The following is a 15976-nucleotide window of genomic DNA, read 5'->3' as shown; positions in this document are numbered from 1 at the left end:
AGGGGATTGTCTATGGCCACCTCTCTGGGATAGTTCTTTCAGGGAACCTTTTATATACATGCAAGCCAGGTCCTGTCTATTCATCCTTGCAGTCAACTATTAGTGAGTATCTACTCTGTATATGATAAATTCAGGGGAATCAGGGATACAACAGATGTATTTAATGATGCTTGTGTAATCATAATATTAAATGTTTTGCTAATTAAGCTGAGTTGTCAACAGTACAATAACAATTCTGCTAAGTGAAAAGCGATTTCATACATCACAGAGCAGTAGAGGATCCTTCCTATATGTCAGGGGTCAATAAGCTTTTTCTCTAAAGGGCCAAATAGCAAATATTTTTGGCTTTGAAGTCCATATGGTCTTTGTTGAAACTACTCAACTCTGCAGCTGTAATGTGAAAGAAGCCACAGACAATACCTAAATAACTATGCATGGCTGTGTTCCAATAAAATTTTATTTATGGACATGTGAATTTCATATAATTTTCATGTATCATGAAATATTATTCTTCTATTGATTTTTTGAACCATTTAAAAATGTGAAAACCATTCTTAGTTCAAGGTCTGTACAAAACCAGACGGCAAGCTGGACTTGCAGTGGAAAAAATAGATAAATTAAAAGTGTTTAGTTGTTGCATTGAAACAGGTCGTCGGCTGTATATCAAAGAAAGGTTGTTTAATGGGCAATTTAATAAAGTAGTAGCAGTATTTCTGACGAATGAGAGGCAAAAGAATGTCCTCGTTTTTCATTAGCTATGGTAGTCCCACAGTTTTGGATGCAGACTGAGATGGGCTCAGAACACTTGTGGCAGTCTCAGACATCCCTGGAAAGTTTGACTTGGACTGAGGTTTGACACCACTTGGAAAACCTCAGAAAGAGTAAGTATATGTTCGGTTTATTAATAATAATGATGATGATAATAATAATAATAGCTAACATCTACTGAATTCTGACTATGTGCCAAACACTGTTCTTATTTAATCCTCATGATAATTTTATGAAGAAAGTCTACTGCTGGCCCCACTTTATAGATAAGGAAAGTAAAGTACTGAGAGATGAAGTAACTTGTCTAAGTGAATAGTTAGGCCAAACTTTGGTAGTCAATCTCAAGCCTGAAGGAATTTAATAAAAACTAATAGATGTACAGGGTTGGAGGAAGGAAAACGCCAAGCAAAATGTTGTTGATAATCAAGTCAAACATGCTAATTTTACAGATAAGGAAAACGAGTCTTAAAGTTAAGAAGACTTTTCCAAGGTCACACAACTAATGTGAGGTCAGGAGTAGATTTCAGATTTCCTGCTAGGTAACTTAGTTTCTATTCTTCTGCTACACTGCATGCCCTTCAAAACCAAAAACTGGGTAGACTAGAATGAGTGAGCATGTTAAACTTTCAGCCGGACATAGAATTTATGTGGGATATAGAAAAATCTTGATTTAGGGTCTAAAATATAAAATTAACTTAAAACCACTTTAAGTAAAATTTGAATTAATAATTAAAATACAAATTAAACTGTATGTTAGACTTCAGTAAAATAGCTTTTAAGAAAGACAAATGAAGTTTTAAGTCCATTTTTATGAAGATAAAGGGATAAAATAATTCATTTACATCTTTCAAATTAAAAAAAGGGAGATGGCTCCTCAACTTGTTTTTAGGTAACTTTTTATTGCAAAACAAAGTAAATGTACATTGCAAAAAACAAGGAAAGCAAAAGGAAATAAAATTATGAGTACTACTCCCAACAAGTATTAGTGTGAAGGGTTTCTTTTTTACCACATCAAAAGTACATAAAAATCAATTTAGTACTTTTTTAAAAACTACTGTTTTTAAGGTAGAGAGTTCCTATTTACATTCATTCATTTAACATTTACTGAATACCTAAATTGGAACTGGCGCTGTGCTAGACACTTGGGATACAGAGACGAACAGGACAGTCTGTCCCTAAGAGGCTCATAGTATATGGGAGGAGACACATAAACAGATGTTTATCAATAATAATACAACATTTGTGTCAAAATACAATGAGGGTTGAATCTCACAGTTCTGTGACACTAATCATTTTGGAATTCTTATATTTTTCCAAAACAAACGGTCAACGCAGGCCTGGTAGAGTATTATTATCAGCACCACTTCAAAACCTAAGTTCAGGTAAACTTAGGTGAAAACATTTCATTTTAGTACTTGTCAAATGTTTAAACCTTTCAAAGTTATCCTGTTTGGCGAGTTGCAAAGGCGCGCACGGCCGGAGTAACTACTCTGCCCAGACAGAGCTTTCAGGGTCACATTCACTTGGCGTACTCGCGGGCCGCCCAGGGGAGCGGTGCTTGTTGGGACTTGTAGTCTCTACCAGGACTGAGAACACTGCAACTACATTTATAATGCACTTCACTCTTTTTACGCTTTCTAGTCCACCAGTCAGATTAAGCCCTAACCTACAGCATAACTTGATAACTTTCATCTCATTCTAGGCTTATCGTGTTTCTACAAGGCTTCTTCCGTTCAACACTCAAACGGACAGAGTCACTCACAAACCTCAAAGAGATTGGACTGTCTTCATTGGTGGGCGGAGCCCTAGGTGGACCGGAGCTCGGGATTGGCCACATCTGACTAGAAGAGGCGTTTTCACATCCACTTGCTGATCTGTGTACGTACGTGCTGTGGTGAAAAAGCGAGTCCTTCACCGCGGTACTCCTCTGCGCTGAGGGAAATCTCGCGATATTTCTGTCAAAGGGACCTAGGGACGCTTAGCAAGCGGCGGACGCTAGTGGGGGTGGCGGGCACCGGAGCTAGGAAGGGACAGGTCAGGCGGGCAGGGCGAGCGCGTGCTCCTTGCGCCACTCGGGCTCGGTCAGGGCCAGCCGCCCAGAGCTTAGAGGAAGTGTGGAAGGCGCAGCCTCCTGGCTGCTGAGTCGGCCCGGGGTCGCGGCCGCCGAGTCGCCCCCGAGCTTCACCTGGGCCCGCGCGGGCTGTGACAGGTGCGCAGACGGGCGCGGCGCTCCGCCCGTTCGCCGGCCCGCCCCCTCCGGGCCTCGCCTGCCAGGGCTCGGGATGAGCTGCGGGCCCCGGTTGAGCGGCTCCGGCTCCTGGCTCCTGTCGCTGCCGCCGTCGCCGCCCAAGAGCGGCCGCCGCCCCTGAGGGAAGGAGGGAGGTAAACGGCCGCTGACCCCGGGCATGAGCCGGACGCGGCGGCTGTTGGTGGACTAAGGCGCCGACATGAACCTGCACCAGGTGCTGACCGGGGCCGTGAACCCCGGTGATCACTGCTTCTCCGTGGGCAGCGTCGGCGATCAGCGCTTCACGGTGAGTGAGGGAGGCGCCCCTGAGTCAGCCAGACTCGGCCCAGAATGACGGCAGAGGCCGAGAACGCCTCGTCGCTCGCACCCGGGGCCTCAGGTCCCCCGCGGAGGTCCCCGCCCCCGAGGGCCCGGCGGACCTGGCCTTGGAGAGCGAAGGGGGCAAAAACCTTTCGGTCATTGAGGTACTTGCTGTACGGAGCCCGAACTCGGAAGTGAGAATGTTTTGTAGGATTTTTAAAGTTTCTGGTCTGACATCCTTGGACTGGGATGGTTTGCCAAAGTCGTTTCTCCAAAAATCGTTGTGGAGGGGGTTTTTATTACCCCACTCCATAGGATCAAATGGTCAAGTTTAGAAATAGTTGCGATTGGTTTCATTTCTTGTTCTAAGTTAAGGTCAAGTATCCTTGTAGATAAAAAGAGTAGGTGTCTTAAAACAATTACTGATTGTTTGCTATCGACAGCTAGCGCTGATTAAAAATATAGGGAAAACAGTGTTTTTCATTTATTTTTCTTCTAATTCACTGAGGAATAAGTTTGTAAAGAAAAACCGTGCTTTTCATAATTCACTCCTGCCATCCTTTAAATTCCATATGTAACAGTTTAGTAGTCCTGGGAAACTTTTATTTATTTTACATTGCTTACATTAATTACTAAAAGTTGCATTACTGATTTTCAGTAAAACTCCTCTTTGCTATGTAGTCGTAATTCCAGGTTAAGGTTTACTGAAAGTGACTTGGATTGCGTTGGTCTTCACCAGATATTGGAAGGAAGAGGGCCCCAGACTTCTGGCTACTTACCAGTATAGTGGCATTTTCTTCCTTAATGTACTTTTTATAGTAATTTCAAACTATAAGTCAGTATTGCGCATGATATCCTTTATCCAAACGTATTTATAATGCTCATGATTTTTGCTGCAACTTTTGTGGCTATCTTTTAGTTGTGATTAAAAGTAAAACTTAATTTTACCTAAATAAGTGAAACAAAGTAAACAGCATAACAGATGCTCCAGGTTTTGTTCTCATCTACTTTGGACCTTTTTTGTGGTCAGTCAGAATAAATAATAGTCATTATTTAACATGGTGTAGGCATTTAGTGCCTGAATTGTGCTTTTAGATCTCTGCCAACCAAGTACTTTCCTTTCAGGTAGAGTCTGTACCTCCCCTGTAGAGTGACTCATACACACCTTAGCTTGCACTTGACACTAGCAGTTTTATAGATTCTAATTCTAGCCTGAATACTCAGAAGAGTGATCTCTGAGAGTCTCAGTGAGCAACTATAGTCTTTCTGTAGTAGGTCATTGCTCTCTGCTCTTGCTATTTAGAGGGGGGAAATAAACAGCATCCTAAGGAGGATTCCCTAGTGGGAGATTATAGTATGGTAACATTGCATTCTCTGCCATCTCCTAAAGTTATATGAGTGTTTTCTGCAAAGTAGATTCTAAGAACTTTTTTAAGAAGGCATTCAGAGTCAATGTGAGCAATGGTGTCAACTTCAAAGCATATACAGTACGCTGGCCTATCTGTACACCTAGATGACCCCTCTCAGTGTATATAAAACCGTGGTGAGTGCCTCTGTTATTTTAAAGGAGAAGTGAGTTGATATTCCAAAGATTATATGGTCATCCTACATCGTCATGTAGCTTGTTGCTCAGTTCTGAATTTTAAGGTCCATTTCCAGAGACCAGGCTTTAATCATCTCCCACCAAGTCTACTGCAGATTTCTCCCAGGTCTCAGGAAGCATTCTAGTAAATAAGGTAAAAATAGTTTTTGTTTTGGTTTGTTTAGTGTAAAGAGATCCCAGCTCTCTGGAATTTTGGTGCTAGTTTATGGATTAACAATCGTCTTTTTCCTTTGCAGCCAATCCTTCCATGACTCTTTAACATTAAGTCGATAGCTCTGTAATAAACTGTTTCTTGCCATCGGTTTCCTGGACACCATATACGTCTTAAATTTATCTCTCTTGAAATTGCCTCTTTTTCTTTCAAATTAAAAAGCAGAATGTATTTCTTGTTTACGCCTTGAATTTTGTTTTTAAACTCTTTGGATTTTGACTTCTTTTTTTTTATATGAAGATAGCAAACATTAATGGTAGATGGTATGTGCAGACTAAGAAAATCTCTGTAAATTCCAGTTTTGCTTGAGGTCTCTTTGCATGAGATCTCTTCTTGCAGGCTCCCCTGAAGAATTCTTTTATTCCTTCTAGTACTTATGCCTTCTCTGAAGACAGTTCTGTGTTTGTAATTCCTCCCTTTCCATGTTTGCAGATAACTTACCTATTCTTGTTTTGAAAGATACAGTAGATGAGTTCTTGTTTTCCGAATAAAGTCTGACAGATTTTACGTTGAAATAAAATTGAATGCCAGTTCTCATGGACCCCAGATTTTAAAATGTGCAATTACTAATATAGTTAGTATAAGTATTAGATACTTTTTTACTACTTAAACTGGCAGCAGACTATTTAGACTTTGCTGTTCCTATGAAACCTTCTAGTAAGCAGTGACAGTGAGTCTTAACACTTTCAAAGTGCTGTATTTGCACTTTCATTGTATCATTAACCACTCTTGCGTTGTGTATGTCTTCCACGGTTTTGTTGTGAGCACCTAGAATAGTGATTGAGGGACTAGTGACATCTCATAGAGTCATTACCTGGATTTGGTTTCCAGCCTAGTCCCTTAGAGTTAGTTGTATATCCATGGGCAAGTTCTTTCACATTCTTCGAATCGCTTTTTTTTACCTGTAGAATGGTGCTAAAATTGTACCTATTCATAGGGTTGTTACATGAAAAAGTGCTAAGTTCTAAGTTCATTGCTTAGTAAATGTAAAACCCTTAAAAATGTCAACAATTATAAAATTAAGGTTATATTCATTCTAATGCTTGGCACATAGAAAGTGTTTGATAAATACTGGTTGGATTGGTGAATAATAGATAAAGAAGCTTGGTTGAAATATAATTAAAAATTGTGTTTTAAAATAGCTTTGATAATTTAGATTTGAGTCCAAATAAAATATTTCTATTGAAGTTTCTTTAAATTTTTTCCATGTCAGTTGTTATGCGTTTTACCATCAATATCAAGTGAGCAACTAGGAGAGATTTCAGGTACACTAAGCAAAAATTCTTTATTTTTTCTTTATTTACATGAATGTTTCCCTCACTCCTTTTTCCTTCTTAATTTTCCACCATTTTTAGAGTGAAAGTATGTGAGCAACCTGATTCTGATCTGCTGACAACTTTTGTTTTTAGAATAAAAAATATTTTGTTTATAAAAGATAAATAACAAGTTAAAAAGAGGCGCAGTTAATTAGAATTTAGATTTTCTAATATTTCTGTGCATACTGATGACATAATATGTGTTTTAATATATAACAGATTTTTTTTCTTCTCATTTTGTGTTTTGTCCATTCCTAGTATTGTAACTATGTTTTCAATGAAATGGAAAGGGAGGTAATTTCCAAGAGACAGACAGATTGTGTTAATATTTAGGACTTCCTGTCTCTAGTGTGAAATTTAAATGCCTTTCCTATAGGAGGGAAAGTGAACATATAGCTCCAGGCTCTCTTTTTTTATTAGACAACCCAGTGTCCCCAGCCAGGAGGACCTAGATGAGAAGTCCAAAGATGGACTGAAGTTAGGTGGGTGTTGGTAGAGAGATAGAGCCTGAATTAGCATTCTCCTTCCTCAGTTTACCGTGATAGTAAGCATCCTTTAGTTTAACTTTCTGTTTTGTTCACTCTAGGGAAGCCTGTATAGGTGGGAGGATGGAAGGGTTCTTTTTTTGGAGGGGGCATGTGAGTCTTTGTGGGTGGAGAGAATACACGAGGGGAAAGTTTAATAGTGCTCACATCTGGAGAAAGAGAAAGATTTTTGTGGCGCTCATATGCCATTATGAGTACTAAATTGGACTTCTTTTTAAAAATTTGGTCTATTTTAAAATATGTTTTAAGTAGTATTAAAGTGCTTTTAAGATTATTAAAGTAATACTAATTCTTAACATTATGTTTTTAAAAACAAGAATAAAGTTAATTACAGCATACCAAATGTAAGTCATTTAACCAGGAAATATACCTGGAAGAAATGCTTTGGGGTATTTACCTGGTATGGTTGGTTAAAACAAAACAGTGAAAACAGAAAATCTAAGTGTTTTACAGAAATCACAGGATTTCCAAATTAGAGTACCAAATGTTACAGCTTTGGATAATTTTTGAACTTTAGAATATTTGAGAAAGCTCTCTGCCAAAATTTAAAGTTAAAAATCATGTTTCGATTGTGTGCTTGATAACGCACATATGAACTCAGTTCTTTTGCATCTTCTTTAGTCTCAAAGTTAGTAAATCTAGTATTACATGTGCCTAATAAAAGGATTTTCATTTGTCAATTTAATTTTCATTGGTTAGTAATTGTTCTGACTATAGATCTTTTGACAGAAGCAGCTAGAATACCAATTTGTAATCTATGCATATGAATTTTGGAGGGCAAGTAGCATGACAGTTTGTGTGATAAACCAGTGCTGTTGTTATTGTTTTGATAACCTTCCACAGTATAGTCAGGCACCTTGAAATGAGTTTTTGAGAATAATTTATTTTAGAAAAATCTGTAAAACTAGTTTTAGATTTCAGTTTGCAAATATATATATTGTATTACATCTTTGGTTTTTATTTAAAACCAGGTAGGTGGGTTGTTTTTATTTAAGAATTTAGTGACAGATGGATTATTTTAAAATCATGAGTAGCTCATTTTAAATTAAAGGCTGTTTTCCATGTTTTTGGTTTTGGATTTTTGGGTGTATTTCCATGCTTATTGCCTCATCATGTTGTATAAACTCTAGAGATTGAATTAATTTTAATAATCTTTTAGAAATATCCATAAGAAGAGTTGTTTATTTCAAGTGATTTTTGGATTATACTCAGATTATCTGTACAGATTCATCTCTCTCTTTTTTCCTCAGCTTTGTTGAGATGTAATTGATGTATATCATTCTATAAATTTAAGGTGTACAATGTGATGATTTGATACACATATATATTATGAAATGTTTACCACAATAAGGTTACTTATCACATCCTTTACCTTGGATAATTACCATTTTGTTCTTCTTGTTGTTATCGTGAGAATATTAAAGATTTACTCTCATAGAAATTTTCAAGTATACAATACAATATTGTTAATTATAGTGGCCATGCTGTACATTAGGTCCCCAGAACTTATTCATCTTATATCTGAAACTTTGTCCTCTTTGACCTTTGACCAATATCCCCCATTTGCTCTATCACCCAGCCCCTGGCAACCACCATTTTATTTTCTGTTTCTATTAGTAAGATGTTTTTAGATTCTACATTTAAGTGGAATACATAGATAACAGTATTTGTCTTTCTCTGTCTGAATTGTTTCACTTAGCAAAATGCCCTCAAGGTTGTCACAAATGGCAGGATTTCCTTCTTTTTTATGGTTGAATAATATTCCATTATATATATGTGTGTGTGTGTATGTATATATATATATATACATACACACACACACACACACATATATATATACCACGTTTTATTTATCTGTTCATCCATTGATGGATACTTAGGTTGTTTTCACATCTTTGCTATTGTGAATAATGCTGCAGTGGATATGGGAGTGCAGATATCTCTTCGAGATAATGATTTCATCATCTTTGGATGTATACCCAGAAGTGGGATTGCTGGATCATATGGTAGTTCTATTTTTAATTTTCTGAGGAACCTCCATACTGTTTTCCATTGTGGCTACACCAGTTTACATTCCCAATAGGAGTGCACAAGGGTTCCCTTTTCTCCACATCTTTACCAACGCTTGTTATCTCTTGTCTTTCTGTTTTTTTTTGGTGAGAAGAATTGATCCTGAGCTAAAATCTGTTGTCAGTCTTCCTCTTTTTTGCTTGAGGAAGATTGGCCCTGAGCTAACATCTATTGTTGGTCTCCCTCTTTTTTTGCTTGAGGAGAATTCGCCCTGAATTAACATCTATGCCAATCTTCCTCTGTTTTTTTGTCTGTGGGATGCTGCCACAGCATGGCTTGATGGGTGGTGGTAGGTCTGAACCCTCGAACCCTGGGCCACCAAAGTGGAGCACATGAACTTAACCACTATGCCACAGGGCCAGCCCCTCTCTTGTCTTTTTGATGATAGCCATTCTCACAGGTGCGAGGTGATATCTCATTGTGGTTTTAATTTGCATTGATGATTAGTGATGTTGAACATCTTTTCATGTACCTATTGGCCATTTGTATATCTTCTTTGGAAAAATGTCTATTCAAGTCTTCTGTCCACATTTTAATTGAATTGTTTATTTATTTATTTATTTAAACCCTCTGCTCTCTTTGGCTTTCTTTTTTTTTTTGTGAGGAAGAGTGGCTCTGAGCTAACGTCTGTTGCCCCTCTTCCTCTTTTTTTTTTTCTTTTTTCTCCCCGAAGTCCCAGTACATAGCTGTGTATGCTAGTTCAAGTCATTCTAGTTTCTCCATGTGGGATGCCACCACAGCATGGCTTGATGAGCTGTGCATAGGTCCATGCCTAGGATCCGAATTGGTGAACTCTGGGCCGCGAAAGTGGAGCACATGAACCCAACCACTTGGCCACGGGGCCAGCCCCTGGATTGTTTGTTTTTTTGCTATTGAGTTGTATGAGTTGATTATATCTTTTGGATGTTAACTACTTATCAGATATGGTTTGCAAATATTTTTTCCCATTCCGTAGGTTGCCTTTTCATTTTGTTGAAGGTTTCTTTTGCTGTGCAGAAGCTTTTTAATTTGATGTAACCCGTCTTGTTTATTATTGCTTTTGTTGTTTCTGCTTTTGACGTCCTATCCAAAAAATCATTACTACAACCACTGTCAAGGAACTTTTTCCCTATGTTTTGTTCTAGGAGTTTTATGGTTTCAGGTCTTACGTTCAAGTCTTTAATCCATTTTAAGTTGATTTTTGTGTATGATGTAAGATAAGGGTCCAATTTCATTCCTTTGCTTGTGGATTTCCAGTTTTCCCAACACTATTTATTCCCCATTATGTAATGTAATCTTGGCACTTTTGTTGAAGATTAGGAGACCATATGTGTGTAGGTTTGTGTCTGGGCTCATGATTCTGTTCCTTTAGTCTCTGTTTTTATGCCGGTATTGTACTGTTTGTTACTATAGTCTTGTAATATATTTTGAGATCAGGAAGTGTGATGGCTCCAGCTTAGTTCTTCTTGCTCAAGATTGTTTGGCTTTTTGGGGTCTTTTGTGGTTCTGTATGAATTTTAGGATTTTTAATTTGTTTCTCTGAAAAATACCAATGGAATTTTGATAAGGATTGCATTGAATCCGTAGATAGCTTTGGGTATTATGGACATTTTAACAGTGTTCTTCCAATCCAAGAACACTGGATATCTTTCCATTTATTTGTGTTGTCTTCGGTTTCTTTAATCAGTGTCTTAGAGTTTTCAGTGTACAAGATCTTTGCCTTGGTTAAATTTATTCTTTTTATTCCTTTTGATGCTGTTATAAATTGGATTTTCTTAATTTACTTTTCGAATAATTTGTTATAAGTATGTAGAAAGGCAACTGATTTTTGTATGTTGATTTTGTGTCCTGTAACTTTGCTGAATTCATTTATTAGTTTTTTGGTGAAGTCTTTAGAATTTTCTATATAGAGTATCTTTTCATCTGCAAACAGACAATTTTGTGTCTTCCTTTCTGATTTGGATGACCTTTATTTCTTTTTCTTGCCTAATTGCTCTGGCTAGAACTACCAGTACTGTGTTGGGTAGAAGAGGTGAAAATGGGCATCCTTGTCTTATTCCTAATCTTAGAGGAAAGCTTTCAGCTTTTCATTAGTGAGTATGATATTATCCATGCGCTTGTCGTATATGGCCTTTATTGAACCTTCCTTTCATCCCAGGGATAAATCCCACTAAATTATGGTGTATGATCTTCTAATGTGCTGTTGAAATTGGTTTGCTAGTATTTTCTTGCAGATTTTTGCATCTATGTTCATCAGGGATATTGGTCTGTAATTTTCTTTTCTTTTCTTTCCCTTTTTGAGGAAGATCAGCCCTGAGCTAATATCTGCTGCCAATCCTCTTCTTTTTGCTGAGGAAGACTGGTCCTGAGCTAACATCTGTGCCCATCTTCCTCTACTTTATATGTAGGACACCTGCCACAGCATGGCTTGATGAGCGGTGCCATGTCCGCACCGGCGGACCCTGGGCTACTGAAGTGGAATGTGTGAACTTAACCGCAGTGCCACTGAGCTGGCTCCTGTAATTTTCTTTTATTGTAATATCTTTGTCTGACTTTCGTATCAGGGTAATGCAGGCCTTGTAAAATGAGTTTAGAAGTGTTACCCCTTCAGTTTTTTGGAAGAGTTTGAGGAGAATTGATGTTAGTTCTTCTTTAAATGTTTGGTAGAATTCACTGGTGTAGCCATCTGGTACTGGGCTTTTATTTGTTGGGATGTTTTGATTACTGATTCAGTCAATGTATTATGTTTTCTCAGTTTTAATTTCTAAAAGAGTAAATATTGATAGTGATAACCCATATAAACTAAAGCTCTTGGAGAGGGGGATTGGAGGGTGCTTATCCTCAATACTTTTCTTAAGAGTGCAAAGGGGGGCTGGCCCGGTGGTGCAGTGGTTAAGTGCGCACGTTCTGCTTCTTGGCGGGCAGCCCGGGGTTCGCCGGTTCCGATCCCAGGTGCAGACATGGCACCGCTTGGCACACCTTGCTGTGGTAGGCGTCCCACATATAAGGTAGAGGAAGATAGGCACGAATGTTAGCTCAGGGCCAGGCTTCCTCAGCAAAAAGAGGAGGACTGGTAGTAGTTAGCTTAGGGCTAATCTTCCTCAAAAAAAACCGAGTGCAAAGGATTCCTGAGAGCAGAAAGTTTGGGAACCAATGCTTTATATTGTTCCATTGTATGATAATACTGCAGTTTATGTATACATTCCGTTGTTGATGGACATTTGAGTTGGTTCTACTTTGGGGCTTATATGATGACTATGAATGTTTTTGTACATGTCTCTTGGTGTACATTTGGACACATTTCTCTTGGGTATAAACTTAGCAGTAGAATTGCTAGATCATTGAGAATGCATGTGATTAGCTTTCCAAAGTAGTTGTACCATCTTATTTTACATTCCTATCAGCAATTATGGGAGTTCTGGCTGCTTTACTTCCAAATAAGACATTTTTAATTATGGGAAGAAATTAGAGAAAAATTATTAAACTCATACTGATGTTTGTTTATAAGGCATTATATGGCAGCAGAACAGAGGCAGTAAGAGCATGTTTTTTCCCATTAGTTATAGCTTGGTTTCAGTCTCACTTGTGCCTCATATTAGCTCTAAGATTTGAGCCAAATTACTCAATCTCTAAGTTTAAATTTCCTTATTGGTAAAGTGGGGTGATTCTAGTAAATACCTCACAGGATTTGTTGTGAGGATTAAATGGGATACCAGTGAAAAGCACTTAGCATTGGCCCTGTAGCAAGAGAAAAAATAGGCTCAGAAGACTATAGTGAGTGAGAGATAGAAGAAAGCACAAAAAAGTGACAGTATATTTGTTTTAACGTTTTGGAAATAATTATTTAGGTTTTAGATGTTTTTATTACTACATGGAAAATAACTAGAAATAATTGCATACCTAGAAAAAGTTGTAAAATAAAATGGTACAAGGAACACCCATATTCTCTTTACCTAAATTTGGCTAATGATAATAATTTACCCCCATTTTCTTTATCATTTGGGCACATTGTATGTGTATGCACCTACATAATTTTTTTTTATGAACCATTTGAGATTCATGACTATGTCATGACTCTTTACCCTTAAATTCTTTAGTTTGTATTTCATGATAATAGGAATATTCTCTTATGTAATCACACTACAGTTATCAACTTCATAAATTTACTTTGATATGCTACTTTAATTTGTTATTCATGTTCCAGTTTCATTAGTTGATATAACAATGTTCTCTATAGCATTTTTGTCCCTTCCAGTGCAGGATTCAGTCCATGGGCAAGTATTAACATTTAGTTACCTCTCTTTAGCATCAATTTTCTTCTCTTTTTTCTTTGTTCGTTTTGACATCGACATTTGAGGAACATAACATCTCCCCCTCCACTTTTAAAGAACAAACCTTTTCTCATTTTGCATTTGTCTGATTTTCCTCTTGATTAGATCGAGGTTATGCATTCTTGGCCAAAATTCTGCATAGATCATGTTGTGTCCTTCTCTGGGTATTTCATTTGGAGGCACATGATATCTATCATTAATGATGTCAATTTTGATGACCCATCAAGGTGTTGCCCAATTTCTCCACTGTATAACTGATTTGGTTTTTTTTCCCTCTTGCAACTAATAGCAGTGTGTGAGACACTTTAAGACCAAGCAGATATCCTGATTTTCATCAAAATTTTCCCTTGGATTGAGCATCCACTGATGATGATTCTCGCCCGATGCTTTTCCTTTCTTTCTTTCTTTTTTTCTTTTTTAAAAAAAATAAGCACCTTCTTTCTTTCTGGCATAACAAGATATTCTAGGCTGTGGGTTCCGGGCAGCTACCCTGCTCCAGCCCTGTAATTAGCCATTTCTTTGAGGAACCCTGGTTTCTTTTAGTAGGGAATGATAGTAGAGACCAAGATCAAGATGTTAGGTGATCTCATTGCTACTAGAATGTCTTTGCTTCTTGGGCCTTTCAGTGGACAGAACTAGCAAATATACGCATGTATATGCATACTGCACACACATACGTACACACATACATATACAAACGTATATTTACATGTGCACATGAAAATATGTATATTTTGGAAATCCAGATTTTTTGTGAGTATTTCCAATTCTAGTCCAACCTTACCTGACTCTGTCTTCTCTCATTTCTCATCTTTGTTCTTTTTTACACAGAACCTTCGCTCATTTGCTCAATCCTATAATACATCTAAAATAGTTTCAGAATTGCATTGTCCATGCCACTACAATAAAAAAGCCCTACAAAAAAAGTTCAGGATTTGTTTGTACTCTTCTCCCCACTCTGCCTATGAGATAATAGAAAATATATGTATTGGTCTCTGTCCCTGGTTTCTGGCACAGAGCTCCTGAAACTCTTGTAAATTCCTAAGTGATAACAGCATTAGGAGCATCTCTTATGCTAATATTTGGTGTTTGACCCTAGGTCCTGACTCAGGGCTCCTGAAACCCTTGTAAATGCCTAAGTGATAAGAGCACTAGGAGTATCTTTTGTTCTAATTAGGCAACTCTGGGTGGGCTCCTGGCTGACTCTTGGAAGGCCACTGGTCACCAGAAAGACCAAACCATGATTAGAAGCTTGGAGTTTTCAGCCCAACTCACCCACTTTTCCAGAGATGAGAGAGGGGTTGGAAATGGAGTTAATAATTGACACATCCCAACACCACAGGAACAACAGCTCCTGTGCTCTGGGACCCTCCTAGACCTTGTCCTATGTATCTCTTCATCTAGCTGTTCATCTGTACCCTTTATCATGTTCTTTAATAAACTGGTTAACATTAATAAGTGTTTTCCTGAGTTCTGTGAGCTGCTCTAGCAAATAGGCAAATCCAAGGGGGAGAAGGTCATGGGAACCTCTGATTAGCAGCCAAGTGGACAGGAGTTGTGGGTAATCTGGGGATCTACTACTTGTGAGTAGCATCTGAAGTGGAGGGCAGTCTCAGGTAAGACTGAGCCCTTAAACGTGTGGAATCTGACACTATCTCCAGGTAGTTAAATTGTTAGGACATCCATTTCTTGTCACAGAATTGCTTGGTGTGGTTAAAACTCCCACACATCTGTTGTCAAAAATGTTGTGAGTGTGGTAGTGTGAGAGTAAAGCAGAAACACAGGAGGAGGACCACTTTTTTCCTTCTCACTGCCCAAGACTGAAATACATAGTCTTAATTGTGTTCGTAAGTTACTTAGTTCCTCCTGACTTCTTTCTTTCAGAGTGGATTATTATTATTCATTTGAAATACAATTAGTTCGTTTGTTTCACTTCTCCCCCATTCTGATTGGTTTAATTTAATTTTTGAATATGTGTGATGTTAACATGTTTTCAAAAATCATATCAAAAATCATAACTGTGTAATAAGTTATACTCAGAAGTGCCATTCTTTTCTATATTCCTTCCACTCCATTCTCCTCCCCTTTGTAGGTAACCAACTTTATTTTTCCCTTAGTTTTATCTTGTTTCTTTTTGTAATAAGCAGATATGTCCATGTTTTCTTATTTTCCTTGTTCCTCACACAAAAAACAACATGCCATATATGCCCTTTTATACTTTCCTTTTTTTCATTGAATAATACTCCCTAGAAATTACTCCATGTCAGTTCATAGATCTCTTCTTCATTCGTTTTACAGCTGTGTAATACTCCATTGTGGATATGTGCTGTAGTTTATTCAACCAGTTTTCTATGCACAGCAGGATTTTTAAGAAGACATTTACAAAATCTTGAAAATGATTAGGAAATGGATTAATAAAATGATTAAGAAATGGTTCAGTATGGTTTGAGTCTTTAGTGCATCTTATGTTTAATTATACAATCAAATAAACTGTAAATATTTAAATTCTGTAGTCAAGAAGAGCAGAGGATATTATTTATTAGAAGCCCCAATGATAATAGTCAACTCATCAAGTGTGGAGTGCAGGTGGTTTTATCCTTTTTCT

At 37.7% G+C, this 15976-nt stretch overlaps 1 protein-coding gene across 4 annotated transcripts in view; it reads left to right on the top strand.

Annotated features, from left to right (window-relative positions):
• The first annotated feature begins 3162 nt into the window (after positions 1-3162).
• The window catches only part of DMXL1 (Dmx like 1), a 132885-nt gene continuing 120071 nt past the window's right edge, over positions 3163-15976 (top strand). For all 4 annotated transcript variants that reach the window (XM_014844067.3, XM_014844066.3, XM_014844065.3 and 1 more), the window contains exon 1: positions 3163-3302. In XM_014844067.3, the coding sequence (XP_014699553.3) occupies positions 3216-3302 (87 nt within the window). In that variant the 5' untranslated portion in view covers positions 3163-3215. The remainder of the gene's footprint in view (positions 3303-15976) is intronic.

The sequence above is a fragment of the Equus asinus genome, chromosome 9 (assembly GCF_041296235.1).
Source record: "Equus asinus isolate D_3611 breed Donkey chromosome 9, EquAss-T2T_v2, whole genome shotgun sequence".
Taxonomy (NCBI): Eukaryota; Metazoa; Chordata; class Mammalia; order Perissodactyla; family Equidae; genus Equus; species Equus asinus.
This window is presented reverse-complemented; position numbering and strand designations above follow the sequence as displayed.